The sequence below is a fragment of the Coenobita brevimanus genome, chromosome 85, assembly GCF_032717465.1.
Source record: "Coenobita brevimanus isolate Jiangsu-jjx chromosome 85, ASM3271746v2, whole genome shotgun sequence".
Classification (NCBI taxonomy): Eukaryota; Metazoa; Arthropoda; class Malacostraca; order Decapoda; family Coenobitidae; genus Coenobita; species Coenobita brevimanus.
In genome coordinates this window covers 8,247,997-8,272,868 of record NC_137038.1, presented here as the reverse complement: position 1 = coordinate 8,272,868, position 24,872 = coordinate 8,247,997, and the positions used below count along the sequence as shown (strand labels likewise).

Sequence of the window (24,872 nt, the reverse complement as noted above, 5' to 3'; positions counted from 1 at the left end):
TTTTCATTGGTACTACAACATCCTTGGTATATTTTAAAACGACTCTGAAGAGGTACAAGTATATATTCATCTCAAATGACAATATCCAACGTGTTATTCTGATCAGCCATAGTGGACGCAAACCGTGGGGAAAGATTATGGCTGAGCCTCAACACTCAACAGATGTCACTACATTTATTATAAAAACAATAAACCACTACCACCACTTTTAAAACTCGTATATTTAAAAAACTATTATAGTATGTAAATAAATGACGGGGAATCGTCCTGACGGCGAATTGTTTTGTTATTGTTGTGACTGCTAATTGACCTGACGGTTGACGGCGAATTGTCCCGAAACCTGGACTGTGAATGGGAAAACTGAAGTTGTAGTAGAAGGTCGCAAGGCATGTGGAGTCGATTTTGCTAAAGAACTGAATTGAAATATTTATTGTTGTAAAAGGTACAGACTGCAAATATGAGTTTGCTGCCTAAGACGTTCCATGACTTCAGTTCAAAGCAGTATTGGAATACATTCTTTGCTAAAAGAGGAGATAAGGCGTTTGAATGGTATGTATGGATACACTTGGGGTATTTATTTTATTTCCTTTACCCGGCGTTTCTTTAGCGGGCAATCATACCATACCCAGTGGATTTGTGCTATCATATAGTGTATGTTTGTATGTGTTTTGTGTCTATCTATCTATCTATCTATAGCCCGACGCCCTAATCCCGCAAAGGGTGGCCGCAGACAAAACACCTCCAAGTCACTCTGTCACCCACCATTTGACTCCCCTCCCCCCAACTCACCCCCCCCTCCCTCATATACCTCTCAACTCCATCCCTCCACCTCATCCTCGGTCTACCCCTCCCTCTCCCTCCCTCCACCTCATCCTCGGTCTACCCCTCCCTCTCCCTCCCTCCACCTCACCTTCATACACCCTCTTAGTCAGTCTTTCATTCTCCATTCTCTCCACATGTCCAAACCACCTCAGTGTATTTCTCCTAATCTTTTCAACCACATCCACATCTACCCCAAAACGTTCCTTCACTTCTTCATTCGTCAACCTGTCCCTCCACGTCACTCCACATGCTCCTCTCAAGTAACTCATTTCCACTGCTCTCACTCTTGACTTGTTCCCCTCTTGCAATGTCCACGCCTCGCTTCCATACGTCAGGGTAGGGATCACAATACCATCATGCAGTGACTTCTTAACTTCCATACTCACCTCCCTATTTCTCATCATTGCTTTCAGTGTACCAACAACCTTTCTTCCCTGCTGTACCCTTTCACGTACTTCATCCCCCAAAGTTCCATCCTTACTCATCACACTACCCAAGTACTTGAATGCACTCACATTCTCCATATCCTCACCATCCAACCTCACTGCACACTCTGTGACTTCATTCCTCTCAAACACCATAACTTTACTTTTGTTTACATTAACTTTCAGCTTCCTCCTCTTACACACTGTCCCAAATTCATTCACCAAACCTTGCAACTCCCATTCATCTTCACACAACAATACTGTATCATCAGCAAACAGCAACACCGGAAGCTTCCAAATCTCACCCTCATTCATTAGGGCCACCCCCACATCCACTGCCCTACCTTGTACCTCCTTTACAACCCCATCCATATATATATTAAACAGCCATGGAGACATTACACACCCCTGTTTCAGTCCCACATTGAGATCAAAGAACTCACTCAGCTCACCATCCACTCGCACCGTAGCCCTAGCTCCCTCGTACATACTCTTCACAGCACTCAACAATTTCCCCTCCACTCCATATATTCTTAATACCTTCCACATACCTTGCCTATCTATTCTGTCATAAGCTTTCTCCAAGTCCATGAAGGCAGCATACACTTTCCTTCCCTTCTCTAGATACTTCTCCACTAAACATCTTAGAACAAATATCTGATCTACACACCCTTTTCCCTTCCTAAATCCCCCTTGTTCTTCTCCAACTAGCTCCTCTGTCATATGCCTAACCCTATCAATGAGTATTCTACCATATATTTTACCAGTCACACTAAGAAGGCAAATACCCCTATGGTTACCACATACTTCTCTCTCCCCTTTTCCTTTGTACAGAGGAACAATTATACCTGATATCCAGTCCCCTGGAACCCTTCCCTCTTCCCAAGCCAATCTACACAACTTCCATATCCAATCCACAACAATCTCACCCCCATACCTAAGCATTTCACCACACACTCCATCAATTCTTGGAGCCTTTCCCAGCTTAATCTTCTTCATCGCTTCCACTACTTCCGACCTGCTGATCTCTTCCTCCCTCCTCTCAACTCTTCTTCTCCCAGCCATTCCCCAACCACTTATACTCACACTGCTCTCACTCTCTACATTCAACAAATCCTCAAAGTGCTCCTTCCATCTCCTCCATTTCTTTCTCTTCTCCACCCACAATCTATTATTCCTATCTTTCACTCCCCTACTATTTCCCCTTTCACACTGCCTTACTTTCTTTACCTCCTTCCAAAACAATTTCTTACTCTCCCTCCATTCCACACTCAGATTCCTCCCAAACTCTTCATCCACTTTCTTCTTACTCTCCTTCACCAGTCTCTTTGTGTGCCAATGAATATTACCGAATCTTGCTCAGCATACTGACAGGTGGATTTCCTTTCCCAACTTCCCAACTGGATGCTGGGTTAGGTTAGGCTGGGTCGTGTTAGGTTAGGTTAGATTAGGTTAGGGTAGATTAAATTATTAGGTACCGTACAGTTAAGCTAGGTTAGGTTAAGTTTAGTTACACTTAGATTAGGCCAATCCCTTCAACCGTTACTAATATTTCTGATCAGATTGTCATAGTCATACTGTTTTATAGTTATGCTTCATTTGCACAACAAATGAGGCCTCAGAGCACTCAAATGAACCAAAAAATAACTCAAATGGAACAAAAAAAACACCAGAAATACGAAACGGCATTAAAGGAAATATTTACTGCACTTGGATTATTTTACTTTTTATTTTATTTATTTATTTATTTTTTTGTAACCAGCACAACCCTTTATTTTGATTTTGTTGTACGGTGGGTGAACATACACAATACTTTAAGCAGTAGTAGCACCTTACCAAATCAGTTCTTCCTGATAGTCTTATATTTTTCTGCCCCTCCCTGTAAAACAATTAACTCTAAGCCCTTGGCCACCCCATTTGGGATACATGGCGTCTGGCAATGGATGGATGGATGGATTTCTGGGGTTAGTGGTAGGCGGTGGTGACCATCATCCACTCACTAGATGTATTGCTGCCCATTCCTTTTTTGTCCCTGCCCTCCTCTGTTCCTATTTCTCCCATCTTTCCTTTCACTTATTGCTTTTCTTTCCTTTACAGGTGGCTTCACATTGAATGACAAGCCAAATGGTTTCCTGTAAGCCAAGAAACCATTTACAATGGTGGGTGGTAACCATATAACTAAACCATACGTGCTTCCTACGTGTCAGCAAGTGGGTTGGTGGAGGGTTAATGCCCCTCCCTGTAAAACAAATAACTCAAAGTCAAAGGGCCACCCCGTACGGGATTATGGCATCTGGCAATAGATAGATAGATTTCTGGGGTGGTAAAGAAACATTTCTTGTTAAATCTATTTACCTGTTTTTAGCTATGTTCCGCTGTGTCAAGTCTTGTTTGATTCGTTGGCGTAATGGTGGAAGTGACAGTCCTAACCATACAGTTTAACTAAACCTAACCTAACGTAGCTTAACTGCAGGCATCACTTACCTCATTTGTGTCCTCAAATCTTGAACCCTTCAGTGGCATCTTCATATTAGAAAATAGCTAGAAGTCACAGGGAGCCATGTCAAGACAGTAGAGAGCCTGCTGAACCTGTGTGATCCTTTGTTTGGCCAAAAACTCCCTTGGATGAGAAGGGATGCATGGGCTGGAGCATTGTTGTGTTGGAGCTGCAGCAGTCCTCCACTTCCCATAACTCTTGTCGCTTGTGGATTTTTTGGCCAAATACAGGATCACGCTGGTCCAGCAGGCTCCATACTCTCTTGACATGGTTTCCTGTGACTTTTGTCAATTTCCTAAACTGAAAATGCTGCAGAAGGATTTGAGACTTCAGGACACAAATGAGATAAAGAGAAATATGACAAAGCTTTTGTTTTCAATCCCCAAAACTGACTTTCCAAAATGTTTCCAGCAATGGAAGGACTGCTGGGCTAAGTGTGTTGTCCCAAGGGGCTTACAGTAGATCCCCACAGTATGCAAGTTCCAAGTACGTGATCCTCCGTGTACTCGAGGACCTATTTTTTTTTTATTTTAGTGTATTTTTTATTAGTACGTGAATTGAACTCCTTGTAAGCAAGACGGGCAGTAAAGAGTGGCCCAAATCTGGGGTTACCCTGAGTACGCGACATTGCCACCCCAAGAAGCAATAACAGTTACTTATGCTCCGCCCACCTTGTGCAGAGAGTGGACGAGGCCAACATAGAGCAGGAGATAGCAGCAGAAAAGGCAGCAACACCAGTGATGGAGAGTGAAGATTTGACCATGATGAAGATAAGCAGGGTACTGTGTGCCCTTGATAAATTTAAGAATTCAAGGACATCGAACGCTCTCAGTTGCAAGTGGAGGAGGTGATGTCTTCACTGTACAGAATCTTCCGCTACTACACTGACAAGCACAACCAGGAAGTAAACAGACAGAAGCAAACCCTCATCACCCGTTTCCTTTGGATTGAACGAAGTGAGGAATCACTCCCTTCAACATCAGAAGAGCCATATCCTGAGGAGGATCTAGAGGATGATGCGATGTCTGAGGTGTCACAAATAGACTTTGAAAGATTTATGAGCGAAGTGAGTGCATTAGGTTGTGAAAGTGTCGAAAGTGCTGGTGACGAAAGTGGTGAGGAAGGTGGTGTTTGGGTGGTGTGATGGGTGATGCAGGAGATGCACACTAGGTGCCTCATCCTGCCTTGGATCCTCTTCTTACCTCGATCAAGCCTGTTGTCCTCTTGGGTTAAGGTAGGCAGCCATATTCTTGTTGGTTACTTAAGCCATATCCTTGTTGATTTACCTAGTAAAGCGATAATCTTGTTGTTTTACTTTATCTTAGGTAATATGTCTTAGTTTCCCAGTACAGTACAATACTTAGGTCTGAAAGGCATCTCAAGGGTTGCTCATGAAGGGGGGTGCCGCCCATATGTAATTTTTCCCTTAAGTTTATGTATTCACTGTACGTGAATTCCTAGTATGTGACGTCCTCTGCTGCCCATATAGGCGTGTACTAGGGGGACGTACTGTGCTTTGAAAGGGATTAAAGTCTGAACTCAGTAAGTAAGCTTTTTTTTTTTTCCCATCAGCTAAAGTCAGCTACAGTACATTTGATCAGATCTCATACATGCCATGGTAATAACTACTAACCACGAATTCTTGTAGGTAGAGTGATCAAGGTTAAGGTAGATAAGGGAAGGGAAGATAATACAGTGAACTCTCAATTATCCAGTGTAGTTCAGCCAAGCCCTACACTGGTTAATACAAAATGCTGGATAATGCATAGTACCCCACATCGGCTTAATATTCGGCGTTGAGCCAGGTATTGCATTATTGTCCGTCTTAATCCTCATTCTTAAAAACTTTCCCAGGAGTAATAGATGATAGTTATGCATAAAATACAATCGGGTAAGGTAATGATAAAATACTGTAAAACAGTAATGGATGGCTTCCGTTTATGAACTGACTGATACACCTTGAAGCTGGAAATTGCATAGAACTGCTGGTTGCGTCCTGTTTTGTTGCCAGATGTTGCTTTAATAGAGCTGAGCCAGCAGTGCCAGACATTGCATTGGGCCGGATATTATAATGACGGATAATTGAGGGTTTACTGTATTCATTCATACACATTGGGATTTTACTTTTTTTGTGTGTGTGTGTGTTTTTTCTTTCTTTCCCCTCAGAAGTAGTAGCTCTTTAATAGTGAATATGGTACTGTACTGATGATATTATCATGTTGTAGCCTATGTAGGTACACATCAAGCTGTAGCTCAGGCAATCCAGACGTATCTCTCGAGGAGGATGGGCAAGCTAGTGATAGGGAGAGCTGGAGCTCCCATTTCACTGGCCTCCAAGTCTGTCTCATGACTGTCCTTCTTTCCTGATGTTTTTCAGTGTCACTTAACATTGTGAGTAGGCCACCATACTCCCCCAAATACAGTAAACTTCTCTAACTGTCCGCAGTACACAACACTACATGCACTTGACACACCACACATCGTACCCTACTACAACACAGGGTTTGGAGCCAACAAGGGCTTGTGACTGGAAAACTTTACCCAAGCTACTTAGTGGCGAACTTTAGGAGATGTATCTCCTTCACCTGGAGCCTGTGGAGTCACATGGAAAGACAGACTGACAAATGAGGATGTGAAGGAGCATTGTGGTGTGGATGTGGATGTGATAGGGAGCATTAGGAGAAACACATTGAGGTAGTTTGGCCATGTGGAGAGGATGGAGAGTGAGAGACTGATGAGGAGAGTGTATGTGAGTGAGGTGGAGGGGGAGAGAGGGAGGGGAAGGCCAAGGATGAGATGGAGGGATGGAGCGGAGAGGTATATGAGAGAGGGGGTGTGTGAATTGGGAGCAGGGCAGTGAAATGGCAGGGGACAGGGTGACGTGGAGGCAGTTTGGTTGTGGCCACCCCGTATAAGGGATTAAGGCATCTGGCAATAGGCAATAAATACTGTAGATAGAGGGGAGGCGGTAGCTCAGTTGGTAGAGAGGTGGCCTGCAGTCCTACCGAACCCAGGTTCAAATCCCCACGGGGGCAGGGAACAGTTTATGGAATTTGAATTTAATAAAAAAGCAGACTTTACTGATCTACCAGAAGACCCACCGACATGTCGTAAATATACCCCTGCTAATACCAGTACACCAGTCCTGCATGAGACAGGACTGGTGTACTAGCATGTATTCAATATGGATGGTGGGTGTTAGCGCCGAAGTGGTGACGTGTAGATGTGTATGGTATGTAGGAGGACTACTGGGCCTTGAGAGCAGGCTGTGAAGCCTATGCCCAGAGTCGGACACACACACACACACACACACACACACACACACACACACACACACACACACACACACACACACACACACACACACACACACACACACACACACACACAAAAGATAGATCTCCACCTGGGCTATGCTTTCCGACTATGACTCTGAAAGGCTGCTAGAGATGAGCAACATGGGGTGCCACCAGCAGGTGACCAAGGCTAACCTGTCATAGCATGTTAGAGCGTTTAACAAAGTGAAGTGGCAAAGATTGGTCGGAAGGGATATAGAAACAGGAACAGGAAAACAAAAAAGTAGGTATGAGAGTGCTCAGTAAAATCCATCCTCTCAACATTCATCCATCCATCCATCATCTAATCCAGTGTTGCCCCATGAGGAGCATAGGAGCTTGGGGTTAGGCAAGTTGGTCCTGACATTTAAGATGAGAGTGACCAGCCTTACTCCTTCCTGAGTGGCACTACATGAGCAATAAACCCCAGCTACTTGGATATAAACCTGCACTGACTCAATCCAATTGGAGTGCCTTAACTGCCCACTAAACCACCAGGCGCCATAATTTGGTTATGTGCTTACCACCCGGGGTAGTAAATGGTTTCCTGATGTACAGGAAACCATTTGGCTCGTCCACAATATAGAGTAACCCATAGACAGAAGGAAGAGGAAAGAAAGACAGGGGAGGAAGGAAGGAAGAAAGAGAGTTTCTGTTCATGTCAGTTACCTCTCATCGTTCAGTTTCAAAATTCATAGCTCCATCTCATTAGCCTGTATACAGTATGGACATCTTTTCATCAGGTATGGAGAGTATGCAGAGTTGTGTGGACTGTTACACAAATATGTCAAGCTGCAAGATAACATCCTGGTGGCAGGATGTGGCAATTCTACCCTCAGTGCAGACATGTATAAGGTTGGATACAGGTGGGTACCCTGAAAATGAATTAATTTGGGAAATGCTCCCATGGGATACTGTAAAATGGGGTAATTTTGACAAGAGAAGAAGAACCCAATACCAGTCTAAAAGCACTGGTTGTATTAGCTTACCATATTCAGCTGATTCTCAATTATTTCAGATCAATAACCAATGTCGATAACAGTGAGATAGTGATCCGACGTATGGAAGAACTCCATGGATCAACCTGCCCTGGGATGCAGTGGTGTGTTATGGATCTTACAGGACTAGAATCACAAGATGGGGAATTCAGCTGCGTCCTAGACAAGGCAGCCCTGGACGCCATGTTTACAGATGGATCAGCAGATGTTGTTGCTACTGTGGGTAAATATTTTGATGTAAGTACATGTTGGCCATGTGGAGAGGATGGAGAGCTAGAGACTAACGAGGAGAGTGTATGCAAGTGAGGTGGAGGAGGGAGGGGAAGGGGGAGGCTGAGGATGAGATGGAAGGATGAAGTGGAGAGGTATGTGAGAGGGGGGGATGTGAGCTGGGAGCAAGGCAATGAAGGGGCATTGGACAGGGTGACGTGGAGACGATTTGTTTGTGGCCATCCCTTACGGGATTGAGGCATCTGGCAATAGATAGACAGATAGATAGACGTGTTGGTTTTAAGTAATGATAGAGTTGTATGGTAGACCTTTTGCCAACATCACTCCCCACTGAATGCAGCATCTTGCAGTATATATATATATATATATATATATATATATATATATATATATATATATATTTTGTAAAGGATTTATTCTATTTTACTGATTTATTCATGCATTTATTTGTTATGGAGTACCAGGAGAAAATGATAATGGGAAGCGACTAAAGGATATGCATCGGGAGAGGAGGTTGTGCGTTAGTAACTCGTATTTCACACACAAAGATGCACATAAAATAAGAAGCCTGATTGATTACATGCTCGTAGAGAAATCAGTGCTGGGAATGGTTGCTGATATGAGGGCCATGAGTGGACGATGTGGAGGTCTGTCAGATCATATGATTGTGGTATGCAAGCTCAAGCTGAGAGGAGTGAGGTGCATCAGGAGAGAGAGGAGCAGTCAGGGAGACTGACTTAAAGTTGAGAAGCTGAGGATTAAAGAAATGGCAGATGATTACAGGACCAAAGTACAGTAGAAGAGGAGTTAGAATTAGTGATTTGGAATGAAATGGATCTGGACAGCCAGTGGAATGCATATAGGGATTGGATAGTTAGGATTGCTAAAGCGGTGTGTGGTGTGGCAAGAGTAAAAGAGAATGGTGGAGGAAAAGAGGAAGAAGTGGCTTAAGTGGTTAGAGGACAGGGGTTCAGTTGAAATAAGAACTGAATATATATTGAGAGCAAGAAACACATAAAGAGACTAGTGAAGAGGAAGAAGGAGGAGGTAAATGATGATCTAGGAAGAGAAATGAATGTGAACTACTTTGAAAATAGGAAGTTACTCTGGGAAGAGGTGTGGAAATGTAGAAGCTAAAGCGGAAAGAAATGTGATGGTGTGAAGGATGTAGGTGGTAGATTATTAACCCAAGGGGTTGAAGTAAGGACCAGATGGAAAGAATATTTTGAAAGCCTGATGAATGGGAATAGAGAGAGCAGAGTGGCTGTAAACGGGATTGGTTATGGGGGTGTGCAGAGAAGGAATGCAGTGCCAGGAGAAGTGACACTCTCACAGGTGAAGAATGCTTTGTAGTGGCTGAAAAATAGGAAAGCAGCTGGGTTTAAGGGGTGTATGCAGAGATGCTTAAGTGTAGTGGAGAGAGTGGAATGAAGTGCTTGTTGGGGATATGTAAGAAGGCATGGAAGAGTGAAACTGTGCCTGCAGAGTGGAAGAAGGCTGTGGTTGTACCCGTGTACAAAAATAAAGGTGAGCGAAGTGAGTGCAAGAATTATCGTAGTATAAGGTTATTGAGTGTGGTAGGGAAGGTATGTGGAAGAATTATTATAGAGAAAGTAAGAGAGATATCAGAATTCCTAGTGAGTGATGGGCAGGGTGGCTTTAGGAGTGGCAGAGGATCTATCTGTCTATCTAACTGTTGGCAGGGGATGTGTGGATCAAATGCATGCAGTGAGACATAGCCGAGAAGGCTTGTGAGAAGGACCATAAGGTGTTTATGGCATTCATGGATCTGGAAAAAGCATATGACAAAGTGGGCAGAGAAGGATTGTGGAAAGTTTTGCATATGTATGGTGTAGATGGTAAGCTGCTAGGTGCTGTCATGAGTTTTTATGATGCTAGTGAAGCATGTGTAAGGGTTAATGGACATCTAAGTGAATGGTTCACGATCGGTGTGGGTGTGCGACAAGGTTGTGTGTTGTATTAATTTCGTTTCGTTTCGTTTCATTTTTAAAGGCTCCAACATGCTTGCATGTGTCGGCCTTGGTCACCTAATGGCAGCTCTCCACACTGCATGATCCATTGCAGCCTCCCTGTTCAGTCCCTTAACCCTGAGATCACACTTAACCCCTTAACCGCGGGGCGTCACTTTCGTGACGCTTGGGAGCAAGGGATCATACCTCGGTGCGTCACATTCGCGATTCTGTGTTATTTTGAATTCCCCCAGGCTTTCAAGTGGTATCTTGTATCATCTATCAGTACTGCCAATGTCCAACACTAGTCAGCACTCCTAATCTCATCTGTACTCCCATCCATTGTTGACAATTTAGCCATTTCTCCCCGTTCTTGACTCCCCTCCCTACCTTCCCTCCATTACCCTCTCCTCTCGCCTGCCCGGCCGTGCTGTGCTAAGTAAGTCTTCCCTGGAATTTTCCACTGATTTCATCCATTGAAATAAGCTCTATGCCCTATTCTTATACCAAATAATATATACCAAAAAGAAATAAGGTAAGTGAGAGTGCCATACACCTGGAATTGGCTACTTATCACCTGACAACACCTCACGTGCACTCGTTCGATAATTTTCGCTGTTTATTTCCCCTTGAAATATGCCATATAATCTATTCTCATACTAAAAATATATATAAGGAGGGAAGGGAGAAGCCTAAGTGATATTTACATTCACCTGGAACTACCTAATTTATAATGTATTGTCTAGATTTCCTGCCAATCATTTCACTGCTATATATTAACAGCTGTCAAGAGGCTGACATTGGCAGTAATGCATTTCCCTAGGTAGGCCACCCCGGCCCACCCCTGTCAGTTCAATGTCATCTTCCAAGGTGAAGGTACGTCTGTTTTCTCCTGCTAACTTCAGCCACTTTTCAGCCCCATCCAAAGGGCCCTGTGACCTTTACCCCCTACTAAACCTCGTGTGGAAAGAGGTAAAGGGTTGACAATTGAAAGAGAGTGACTACGATCTTTCTGGTGAGTAAAGCAGTGCAAGTGGAATTGTAAATAATGTGTAAACAGCAAGTAAAGCAGTGAATGTAAATATAAGTGAACAGTGGAAAATAGTTTTATAAGTTACTTCAAGTGACAGTGCATAACACAGTGTAAATAAAATAGAAATGTAAATAATGTAAATAAAATAGAGAACGTAAACAGAAATGTAAATGAGTAGTATTATAAGAATACGAGTATATATACTAGGAGTAATGAAAGTGAAAGTTTCACTCTAGCATGTATGAATACTATGAGTTATGAGAGTGAAGGTGAAAGTGACATTCACTCTCAATGCTAGTATACAGGACGAGAAAGTGAATGCTACGTATTTTACTGAAAGAAATTGAATGCCTACAGTGACAATAAACTACTATTACTGAAGGAAACTTATGGATAAAGACTGTAGACATATATAAGTGCTATATAGTAATAGAAATATAAACTGTGAGTGTTTTTATGAATAATAAATGACAACACCAGCGGCGAACTAGCGCAAGTGGGAAGGTCATACACCCTCGTAATTTTCATTGCTTTCAGTTTTTTTTTTTTTTTGAATATGGATTCCAAACTATTTGAGAATCACAGAATAGTGTTTCTAGTGATAATATCAGGCTGTGTTAATCATATTACGGGTTGTCAGGAAGTGTAAAGTGGAGACTTCGTTACCCAACTTCAGAGGTCTCCACAAGTCCTATGGTACTCGACGAAGGCTCAACAAACACCCCAGGAGAAAGCTGAAGGTACGTGCCCTAAGCGTATGTGATTTTAATATTCTAGGACTAATAACTGATTTTTGGCAAATATTTTTAGAGAGTCTGTCGGAGCGCGAATATGCCTGCGGGTGCCGCAAGAAAAAGCAAATCAAGCCTGCGGTTAAAGGGTTAATACCTCGTCCCATGTCTTTCTCGGTCTACCCCTCATAACCCCACCCCCAATATTAACACTTCTCACCTTCCTTACCCAGTTATCATCCCCCATCCTCTCCACATGTCCAAACCATCTCAATCTACCCCTCCCCATCACAACACCAATACACTCCAGTCCCATCCTACCTCTCAACTCTTCCATCGTAAACCCAGCCCCTCCAGGCCTTGGACGCAGGGACGCACTGCACATCCACCTAATCATTGTCATTTCTGTACGTCTGAGCCGTCGAATATCTTCCTCCTTCACTGCTCAAGTCTCACAACCATACAGCATTACACTCCTAACACATGCTGCATACAAAGACCCCTTAGCATGTAGGGAGAGTCCTCTCAATGTCAGGAGAGGCAAGAGCTCCCTGAACTTCTTCCAACCACTTCTCACCTTAGCCACAGAGCTAGCTCCAGCCCCACCTCCAGCACACAACATGTCTCCCAAATAATAAAACTCTTCCACACACTCAAGAGATTCACCAGCAAGTTAAATCCTTTCACATCTGACAATCTCCACCTGCTCACCCCGACACGCCGTACACATAAATCAGCATTATCTCGCAGTCTACCTCTGATACCACTACATCTCTTATGCACCCATTTATCACACACACCGCACAAGATGGAATTACTTCCCACGCCCTTGTGGCAAACTGCACATGGCCACTCTCCCTCGTCTTTGACAGTACCGCCACCAGCCCTAGATATCATCACTTTTGTTTTATCTGCATTTACCCTTAAACTCTTGTGCCACATACCATCTCTCCACTTCCTAAACCTTTCCTCCGCCTCCCTTTCGATCTCTGCAACCAACACCAAATCATCAGCATACAACAACTCCCACGGGAGTCCGTTTCTAAAGTCACGTGAAAAGGCTTCATGTACCATGATAAACAACATGGGACTCAAGACTGACCCCTGATGCACACCAACATTCACGGAAGACTCATCACTCAAATCTCCATTCACTATTACTTGGGTGTGAGCACCCACATACATAGCCATAACCACCCTAACCAGCCACTCCTCCAAGCCAAGCTTTCTCATTGCCCACTTCACCCCCTCTCTAGGGACTCTGTCAAAGGCCTCTGTCAAAGGCCTTTTCCAAATCAACAAAAACAAAATACAGATCCCTTCTCCTACCAATATATTTTTCCTGAAGCTGTCAAACAATGAATATAGCATCAGTGGTCCCCCTGCCTGGCATAAACCCAAACTACATCTCATCAATATTCACTCTTTCTCTAATCATACCTTCTAAAACTCTCTCCATTACCTTCATTATCTGATCTAAAAGCTTTATACCTCTATAATTTCCTCTTTCCAGGGCATCACCCTTCCCTTTATACACATTTACAGTTACACTCTTCAGCCAGTCATCTGGGACAACACACTCATAAATAATCCTATTTATTAGGTCAGTGACTAAACTCACCCCCTATATCGTCTGAGGCCTTCAACATTTCGGCAGATAACCCAGACACACCTGCTGCCTTCCCCACCCTCATCCTACCTATTGCCTCACTCACAGTAGCAGTATCAATCAAAGGCCAATGGCCAGACACTGGATCTGCTGGCTCCAAACTTTCCCTGTCCCAGTCAGACTCCTCATTCATCAACCAGTTATTATGCTCTCTCCATGCATCTTTAATATCCTCACTGTTCACCACTACCCTTCCTTCATCATTCTTCACACACTGCTCACTTATAATATCCCAATTATCCCTCTTCACTTGACCTGCCACCCTAAATATCATATTTTTCCTTTCCCCATGATTTAGGTTATCAAGTAATAGTCTCTGTGACTCAGACTTTCCCTGTATACCTCTCTTCTATCCCTATGCTTGACAGCCAAATAATCCTCTTTGCCACCACCCTTCTTCCATTCCCGGAAAAGCCTTTTTTTCTCCTTAACTGCAGCTTCTACACCCTCATCCCACCACCAAGTTACTTTATGTCTTGGTGGTCCTCTTGTCCAACTGCATGTTACATCAGTAACTCTCAAGAAATTGTTCTTGAGGGCTCTGTACTGTTCATTAATGCCTCTGTCGACAGCTCCCTGTTCAGCCACCACTCTCCTCAACTCGCTATAGAAGGCATCCCTTACTTTACTTGGTTTTTCAGCTTCCATATTTTCCTCCTAGGTACATAAGTCCTCTTTTTCATCACTTGTTCTTTAAGCACCATATCACAAATCAATAGTTTGTGCTGCTGCACACACTCCTCACTTCCTATAACTTTAACATCCCTCACTAACCTCCTATCGGCCCTCCTGACCAGAAAATAATCTATCTGACTGCTATTTCCCCCAGACTTATATGTAATTAACCTACTGTCTCTTTTCCTAAAATATGTGTTGTACACAATTATGTCCATTTCCTCCCAAAACTCGAGTATCCTTTCCCCTTCTGCGTTCCTTAAACCATACGCACATCCCCCATGCACTCCTTCATAACCTTGTGCTGCTTCACCTACATGACCATTTAAGTCCCCTCCCAAAATCACTATCTCATCATCCCGCCTGTGGAGCATATGCCAATTTAATCGCAGCTATCTTTTTACCCAACAGAATTTTCACTACCAATATCCTATCGCTTACTCTCAAAACATTCATAACATATTCCACCCATTTCTTCGCAACCATCACACCAACATCTCCATATCCTTCTGTCCCCCCCTGCCAAAACAACTTATAGCAACAGTCCTTCCCAACAATCATTCTGGCTGATCCACCCCTGTACCGGACTTCCTGCAAACACGCCACATCCACCCACCTCCTACTGAATGCCTCAACGATTTCCCCCGCTCTTCCCCTCAAACTTCCCACATTCCATGAACCCACCCTCATCCCCATGGGTGATTTACTGTCCTCAGGCTTGTTTTGAAACTTTTTTGTTTTGTCATCTTTAGTATTAATAAAGGGGGACAGACATAGCACAGGTCCCACTCACTGCACAGTCCCAGGTCCAGGCAATAGATCTGGGACCCCTAGCCCACCAGCTTACCAGTGGCTGTGGTAGTGGCCTTGGGGCACCCTGCCAGGACAGCTGCAGGGACACCCTCCAAGCGCGCCTTGGCACTGCAACTATCCCGCCATTATACACCCACTGATAGGGCAGCCTCCTGGGGCGCTACTCCCAGGTTTGGGCCCCTCTCTATTGGGCAGAAGCGGCAGCCTGGGAACCGCAATGCCCTGTACCCTCTAGCACAGGCCCGAGCCCCATCTTGCCCTGGACCCACGATCTATGCCGGCGGAACCCCCGCCACGCCTCCCCCCAGAAGTCATTATATGTACAGTATATGGATGAGGTGATGAGAGAAATAAAAACATGAGTAGTGGAGAGAGGGATGGCATTGGTAATGAATGGTGATGGATGGAATATCTCAAATTTGTTGTATGCTGATGGTGCAGTACTGCTTGCAAGTACTGGACAAGAACTTGGTAGGCTAGTGCAGAGTTTTGCTGATGTCTGTGAGTGTCGTCCCTTGAGAGTAAATGCAGAAAAGAGTAAAGTGATGGTTACTGAGAGAGAAGGTGACTCCCAGTGCGATGTTACAGTGAACGGAGAGAGACTGGAATTGGTGAGAGTTCAAATACCTGGGTACAATGATGGAAAGGAGAGGAAATTGTGCAAGAGAAGTTGAAAGTAGAGTGACACAAGGAAGAAAAGTAGCTGGTGGAATGAAGGCCTTGATAAGAAACAGAGGCTTGAGTGTTGCAGCTGCACAAGGTTTACATGAAGGAGTGTTAGTGCCAAGTTTAACATATAGATGTGAGACTATGGTGTGGCATGAAAATGAAAAGTCAAGAGTAAGAGCAGTGGGGATGGGATTGCTGAGGAATGTATGTGGAGTACAGAGGGTGGATAGGATACGAAATAATGTGATTCGTGAAAGATGTGGAGTAAGGAAGTCGGTGGACACCAGAATCGAAGAGAGTGTACTGAGATGTTATGGTCATGTGGAGAGAATGGATAACAATAGAATGGTGAAAAAGGTATATCTGAGCGAATTTGAAGGAGGGAGGAGGTGAGGTAGGCCAAGGAGAAAGTGGAGAGATATGGTGGATGAGTGTGTGAGGAAGAGAGGTTTGGAAGTCGGTGAAGCTAGGGAACTGACAAGAGATCGAGCTGGCTGGATGAATGTTGTGAGGAGAAGTGCATTATTAGGGATTTGGCATCCCTTTTTAACATGGCAGTGTCCGGATTGACTCAATCAAATATGTTTATGTGAAGCTACAGAACATAGTGAATGTTTTTGGCAGATCCGATGGAGTCAGGATTCTGGGGGCTTGAATGATAAGTGAATGGAAATGTGACCCATTGGATTGGGCAAATTTGGCTTGTCTAGACATTGCTACTCCTCACTCTGCCTAAGGGTGGGAAAGGATGTCAGGATGATGATGACGATGATGATTATTTTTTTAGGATTTATTTTTTGTGGTTGCTTTCCAAGCTGTACTCTTTCAGAAGTCTGGCCACATCCCATAACTCTGAGGTCCTTTCTAAGGACCCTGTTCCATGATTTGCATGACCTGCCTGCAGTAGTTATCCCTTGTACATTCAAATCAGTAGCACTTTACACAGTTATCCTCACATATTCTTTCCATATGTCCCATCCTCCTAAGCCTACCCATGCACACCACCTCATGCATGCCCACAGTGCTTAAGCATCCTCAGAAATCTGTAGAAATTTATATCCCTCAGTGTGAGTTAATTGTCTCTTGTGTACAACACACATCAATGCACTGCCTTCAAACTGTTGTCACCCTAGATTAAGATACAATAGTTGAGGAGTATATGGATGTAGAGTAAGATGAAAAAAAAAAGTGGTGAACAGGAAATGCAAGAGGCAGTAGACACAGATACAGAATGGAATGTTATGAAGTTCCAAACTCCTCACTTCATCTATCCACAGGAGGTGAGCAGAGTGCTGCGCATAGGAGGAAGGTTCATATGTGTATCCCTACTTCAGGAGCACATAGTAGCACACATGCTAGACTGGTTCACACAGCGTGGTTGGATGGTCAGAGTGTGTAGGTGAGTGCAGAAGTAGGTTGGAGGCCACATTTGTAATGGATCTCAACCCCATGAACCCAGTGATGTATTTTTTTGGTTATTCTTGCTAAATCCAGACAAATTTACTTAGTTTATAAGAGCCCTCTTGTAGTACCAGAGTTTCCATCCATCCATCCATCATTCAGTCCTACATTGCCCCATGAGGAGTGTAGGAGCCTGGGGCTAGGCAGGTTGGTCCTGACATTTAAGATGAGAGTGAAGTACCAGAGTTAATGAGGGATTTTATTTGATGATGTATTTCAAAAAGTCTCTCCTAAACATCATTGGATTTCAGTTATTAATCAGTTTACAGGATAAACAAATCTTCAGAATAGTAATATACAGTGGAATCGCCTAAATCGCGGTCATATGAGACTGGGCACTTGCAATTTTAGAATTTCGCAATTTAGAAATAACTAATTTTATGCAAAAAATTACTTGTGTGTCTGTCATTTTGGAAAAGTTGCCACCCTTACCCCCAAACTGACATTACGCTGGTCAGCAGTGAATTCTAACAACGTGGAAAAGAAATTAGTAAAGCATTTAATAGAAATGAACAGTATTGTAAGATCCTTACCTGACTCTGACTGATGACATTGCTTGAATGAATGGGGGGGGGGGGTTCCTCTTTGTTACGTCTACCTTTTGGGTGTAAATTAATGTTGGTTTCTTCCCCTTCCTCAAAGAAGTTGTAGGCTTAGGAGGCTTACGATCAACCTTGGTAAAACTGGGCAGGCAGAGGAAATGGGGGGTGGGGGGAAGCCTCTTGAACACCACACCAAGAGGAGACAATGCAGGAGACAGGCAGCAGGGCTCTCGCATGCATGCCCTTCATGCTTGATGTGGAAGGGAAGTGCTGTAATTGGCATAGAGTAAGTGCTATGCTTGAATATGATGGTTTAGTAACTGATAGAGACTCTACAGAGAGACTGGAAAGCCAGAATTTTCAGCTGCTTGTTGATTGGCCGGCCAGTGTAGTGGCAGTTTGGTGCAAACGCCTCACAGCCCGGGTACTTGCTGAGTCAGCTGACTGCAGATTTGTAAAAATATATCTCGTCACCTGCTGTGATTTGTGTTTGGTTGATGACTAAAATAATGCTGTAATTGTGTTAATTTGAGCTGCCGTTGATTTCCGTTTTAATCCTCTTCTCTGCATATGTAAATACCAAGATAATTGCCAAATTATAATGCTGACAAACCAAACTGTTGGTAGCTGCAGTCTGTAGATTCGTCTAAAAATACATCTCGTCACCTGCTGTGATACATGATTGATTGATGAACAAAATAATGCTTTAATTTTGTTAATTTGAGCTACTGAAGATTTCTGTTTTAATTGTCATCTCTACATACGTAAACACTAAGATAATCGCTGAATTATAATGCTGACAAACCAAGCTGTTGATTGCAGCAAATTTGCAGGGGGTCCTGTGTTTTCTTTGCTGGTGCATTTTGTCCTTATTAATGGTTTGATTGTGCTGCATTTGGGTACAATAACACTCATGACCTTGTATGTTACTTCTCTGACTCCCTTGTGGTCCACCAAGTAGGAAATTATTGGATATGAAAGTGAAGAAAGCAAACTGGTCTGCAAATGGATTGAGTGTCGTCAGCTTTGCTGGGCAAGTTTTATTTGGCCTGCATCCACATAGGGAGGTAGGCCTAGATAATATCCCAGAGGAAACAACTTTAACACGGATATGAATATCAAGAACAACAACAATCTTTACATTCAACCAAAACACCATCAAAGTTGAAAACCACAGGCAAAATAAGTAAACACTGCTGGTGTTAATCAATCTGGCATCATCTGGCAAGTCGTCCCAGATCTTTATACGGTTCAGAATTAGCCAACCTGATGCAGAGGATAATCTAATTTTTAGACAGCCTTACTTATTAAGAAACCACCATTTGTGCAAACATAGCATAACAGATGTTGAACAACATCAGAAAACCATCACTTTCGAGGTTGCTGTGGCGAATTACGTATAATTTTCGCGAATTACATTACTGATATTGCAAAGTGTTGGATGGTGTTCCTGCGTATTGTGAGTTTGTTGTTTTAAAATGCATGATTTATGAGATTCCACTGTATTATTATGGGAAAGTAGAGAATGCGAAGGTGGATGGAGTAGTTGGTGAGTGGGGTGTACTTGCAGAAGTGGATGAGAATGACAGTGCTCTAGTGGATGTTTGTGCCAGGAGGGGGTTGGTGATAGCCAATACCCTCTTCAGACACAAAATGATCCACAGGTACACGTGACGAGTGATGAGAGGGGTGGGTGGTGAACTGAATGAACAGAAGGCAAAGATTGATTATGTGTGTGTGGTTGATAGAATGAAGAGGTGTTTAGTGGATGCAAGAGCATATAGAAGCTGGGGGAGTGGACTTTCTGACCACCATTTGGTGGTGGTGAAAGTCAAGGTTCAAATGAAATGGAGGAATAGAAGTAGGAAAGGACAGGAGGATGTAGTTCATACAAGGAGAGTGGAAAGGTTACAAGAGGATGGAAAAAGGCAGAATATAAGAGAAAAGTGGAGGAGTGTTTGGGTAGATATGATCTGGAGCAAATGGTTGATGTGGAAGGTGTATGCAAAATATTCACAGAAGAAATCTGTGCAGCATGTCAGGCGGTGTGGGGGGCGAAGAGAAGACGAAAGGGGGTGCAAAGAACAGCATGGTGGAGTGAAGAGGTGAGGCAAGCTGTGGCAGCAAGAGAAGAAAGCATATAGTGAGTGGATGAGAAACAAGGGTGTTTAGGAAGTTGAGACACAGAAGAGAGAGTTATATTTAGAGAGGATGAGAGAATGAAAAGAATAGTAAGAGAGAATAAGAAGAGAAAATGAAAGGGGGTGCATAGAACAGCATGGTGGAGTGAAGAGGTGAGGCAGGCTGTGGCAGCAAGAGGAGAAAGCATATAGTGAGTGGATGAGAAACAAGGGTGTTTAGGAAGTTGAGAGACAGAAGAGAGAGTTATATTTAGAGAGCATGAGAGAATGAAAAGATTAATAAGAAAGAATAAAAAGAGAGTGGATGAGGAATTTGGAAAGAATTTGCATGTAAAGTGGAGGGAATGTAAGAAAATATACTGGAAAGAGGTAAAGTGAGTTAGACAGGGTGTTAAAGAAGTTAGTTGGGGAGTAAAAGATAAAAATGGTAGAATACTAGTGGAGAAGGGAGAAAAAGTGTTTGATGGAGAGAACAGTTTAAGGAATTGTTGAACATAGAGAATGAAAGTAATACGTTTACAAGTGGCATGGGAACGGCTGGGAGAAAGAGGGATGTGAGAAAAGAGGAAGAAATCAGTAGGATGGAAGTTGTGGAAGCAATGAAGAAAGTCAAAATGGGGAAAGCCCCAGAAATTGATGGAGTCTTTGATGAAATGTTGAAGCATGGGGAAGAGATAATAGTAGAATGAATGTGGAATATGTGCAGATTGACCTGGGAGGAAGGTAAAGTCCTAAAGGATCAGAAGTCAGGTATAATTATTCCCTGTACAAAGGAAAAGGGGAAAAGAATGTGTGTGGTAATCATAGGGGCATTTGTCTTCTTTGTGTAATAGGAAAAGTATATGGTAGGATACTTATTGACTGAGTTAGGGAAATAACAGAGGAGTTAGTTGGAGAGGAACAGGGACCTTTTAGGAAAGGAAGAGGTTGTGTAGATCAGATATTCATTCTTAGGTCTTTAGTAGAAAAGTTTTTTAGTGAAGGGAAAAATGTGTGCGGCCTTCATGGAGTTGAAGAAAGCATATGACAGGATGGATAGACAAGGATTTTAGAGAGTATTAAGAATATATGGAGTAAATGGGAAGTTGTTGAATGCTGTGAACAGTATGTATGAGGGTGCCAAGGTAGCAGTGTGTGTGGACAGTGAACTGAGTGAATAAAGTTGGATTGAAACATGGATGTGTCATGTCTCCATGGTTGTTCAGTCTGTATATGGATGGGGGTGTTAAAGAGATACAAGGTAGGGCAGTGGATGTTGGAGCAACCCTAATGAGAGAGGGTAGTGTGTGGAAACTCCCTGTACTGTTATTTGCAGATGATATTGTGTTGTTAAGTGAGATGAAGGGAAGCTGCAAGGCTTGGTGAATGAGTCTGTGAGAGTGTTAAGAAATGGAATCTAAAGATGAATGTCTTCGAAAGGAGACAGAGAAGGTTTTTGAGGGAAGGTCTTCGAGAGAAATGAAGTAACTGAATGTACAATGAGGTTGGATAAGGAGGAAATGGAAAATGTGAATGCAAAGTACTTGGGTTATTGTGATGAGTAAGGATGGAAGTTTAGTGAGTGAAGTACACTCAATCCTTGAGTACCGCGGGCAATAGGGACTGGACAAGGACCGTGGTACCCAAATCCGCGTCACTCAGACAATATGTTTACATGTATAATGGTACAATGTGTTCTGGCAACTTTCCAAAACTCTCACTTTTACCCCTTCTTACCACCTAACCCCACGTAAATTACCCCCACTTGCACCCACCATCAGGTAAAACATTGAAAGAGATATAACTGTTGTAATTAAAAACATCAATGGTATTAAAAATAGCATTAACAAAAATTAAAGTTGGGATGGGTACCCTATTGTTGATACGTAGCTCCCCGGTATTTTCCTCCCATCCCCCAACCCCAATGTTGTTGTCAAGTTTCGCCTTCTCTCATATCATGTGGCTTTCAGGAGAGACCTTAGGCCATATGGTTAGAAGAAAATTTATGGGTCTGGCAGTTTTAGAGTACGAAATTGAACGAAAATTTGTGCTAACAAGAAAAAATTACTTTAATCCGTGTGTTCTCGTGAGTTAGCGTTCAGTTTCACATTTTTCGTTTGATATCGCATTTCCCAACGCATTTCTGATAAACTAAACATATGGCTAAACTGCTCAATCAGTTCGAAATGTGTTGGGAAGAGCGATACCGAACGAAGAATGTGAAACGGAACTCAGGAGAACACACGGATGAAAGAGTACCTTTTTTCTGGTTTGCAAACATTTTCGCTCCATTTTGTTCCCTAAAACAGCCGCACCCGTAAATTTTAGTCTAACTATACAGCCTAACGTCTCTCCCGAAGGCCACATGATACGAGAAGGCGAAACTTTGACTACTACTTATGGGTTGGGGGGCGGGAGTAAAATACCATGGAGCTACGTATCAACAAAAGGGTACTCAGTGGAGGTGGTGTTGACCCAGTCCAACTTCTGTTTTTGTTAATGCCATTTTTAATACCACTGATGTTTTTAATTACAACAGGTATATCTCTGTCAGTGTTTTACCTGATGGTGCGTATAGGTGGAGGTAAATACGTGGGGTAAAATGGTAAAAAGGGGTAAAAGTGAGAGTTTGCTTTCTCTGACGCTCCACATAACGCCCTATAAGCTCCTCAGTCAGTTTCAGGACAACATATAAACCTTCACAGCTGCCAGGATTGCATCACTTCCTATGCACGATCTTTATCTTCTCCCTGTCCTTCCAAATCGTTATGATGGTGCTTTCCTTTATTCTATGGTTTTTCTTTTTTTCTTTTGCCATTTTGGTATTTGTACGCTTAAAGCAGTGGAAGAACCTTACCAATTCAGTTCATATTCCTCCAGTTTGTTTTCTGTATTTTTCTGACTATTTTCGGGGTGGTAAATTACCTTTTCCTGCTGAAAAATTTCTCACTTTTTATCATCACGTTCCTTAAGCCATAACATGATTGTCTTGATGTACTCAAAGGTGATTTTCGTCTCCCAACTTCCCAACTGGATGCTACGTTAGGTTAGGTTAAATTATAAGGTATAGTTAAGCTAGGTTAGGTCAAGTTTAAACACTTAGGTTAGGACAGGCCCTAATTTCGCCGTAACCCTGATGTGTCAAACAAGTTGACAGCGGAATGCAACTTAAAACGACGGGGGAAAACAGATTTAGTATGAAATGTTTATTTACCTCCCAGAAGTAATCCGACAAACATAAGACTATCAGGAAGAAGAACGAAGAATGTGAAACTGAATGCTCACTTACACGAGCAGAAGTATTTTGTGTGTGTGTGTGTGTGTGTGATTAGCAAACATTTTCATTCAGTTTCGTCTCCTAAAACTCGAAACCCATATGACTGTGAGGTAGAGTCTGTGAGAGACGAGAAAGGACTTGATAGCCGTATGCTCAGTCGGTCCTAAATGTGTTGGGAAGCACGAAACCAAACGAAAAATGTGGAACTGAACACTAACAAGAACACATAGACGATTTTTTTTTTTTCTAATTAGCAAACATTTTCGTTCCATTTCGTCCCCTAAAACTGCGAAACCCATTATGAGTGTGGGGTGGAACTAGGTGAAGCATGAGAAAGGATTGATAACAGTATGCTCAGTTAGTTGGAAGTGTTGGGAAGCATTAAATCGAACGAAGAATGTGGAATAGAACGCTATGATAACACATGGACGAAAGAGTAACTTTTCCTCTAATTAGCAAACATTTTCGTTCCATTTCGTTCCTTAAAACTGCAAAATCCATGATAATTGTGGGTGAGAACTAGGTGAGGCATGAGAAAGGACTGATAACCATATGCCCAATTGGTCCAAAATGTGTTGGGAAGCATGAAATCAAACGAAGAATGTGGAACTGAACTGTAACTTACGAGAACGCAAGGATTTTTTTTTTTTTCTGATTAGCATACATTGTCGTTCCATTTTGTCCCCTGAAATTGCCGAAACCCATAAATTTTGTCAAACCGTTCGGCCTTGAGTTTGCCCAGAAAACATATTTCCATTCTGAATGCGTATTCATAAAAACCACCAGGAACCCTCAGCCAGGAACAACGCTTGCCCATTCGTTTCAAAACTAACCATAGGTTTTTCACGAAAATATGCCCACTGTGCTTCCCAGGCAAAATTTCAGCAATCTGACCTACCCTAACCTATCCCATCTCACTAGGGCTGTTTGGCTGAGGTGGCTGGCTGTGGTACTGAGATAAATACCCATACAGAATGGAAATATGCGCCCAGGAAATGTACCCAGAGGTTAGAGGGTGACGTCATAGCGCGCGGCTTTCAAATTTCGTCCCCAGGCCAGCTGACTTCCCGCGTGAGCTCAAGTTTTTCCGCGTGTTGACATGACTTGTCTCATTATGCTGACCGTGTTAGAACAAAAACGTGTTACTCAACCACGTGTTGCTTAAGGATTGAGTGTACTTGAAAGGGTACAGCAAGGAAGAAAGGTTGCTGGGTCTTTGAAAGCAGTGATAAGAAACGGGGAAGTGAGCGTGGAAGTGAAAAAGTTACTGCGTGACAGTATTGTGATACCAACTCTTAACATATGGAAGTGAAGCTTGGATCTTCTTGGAGGAACACAAGAATGAGAGCAGTGGCAATGACTTATTTGAAAGGGGCATGTGGAGTCACATGGAGAGACAGACTGACAAATGAGGAAGTGAAGGAGCATTGTGGTGTGGATGTGGATGTGATAGGAAGTGTTAGGAGAAACACATTGAGGTGGTTTGACCATGTGGAGAGGATAGAGAGCAAGAGACTGATGAGAAGAGTGTATGTGAGTGAGGTGGAGGGGGTGAGAGGGAGGGGAAGGCCAAGGATGAGATGGAGGGATGGAGTGGAGAGGTA

General features: G+C 43.1%; 1 protein-coding gene across 1 annotated transcript in view; it reads left to right on the top strand.

Moving 5' to 3' along the window:
* The first annotated feature begins 419 nt into the window (after nucleotides 1-419).
* Nucleotides 420-24,872, top strand: part of LOC145410337 (eEF1A lysine and N-terminal methyltransferase) — a 106,079-nt gene continuing 81,626 nt past the window's right edge. Inside the window, exons 1-4 of the mRNA XM_080280475.1 lie at nucleotides 420-549; nucleotides 7,823-7,945; nucleotides 8,098-8,314; nucleotides 17,146-17,267. Coding sequence (XP_080136601.1) covers nucleotides 458-549; nucleotides 7,823-7,945; nucleotides 8,098-8,314; nucleotides 17,146-17,267 — 554 coding nt within the window. The 5' untranslated portion in view covers nucleotides 420-457. The remainder of the gene's footprint in view (nucleotides 550-7,822; nucleotides 7,946-8,097; nucleotides 8,315-17,145; nucleotides 17,268-24,872) is intronic.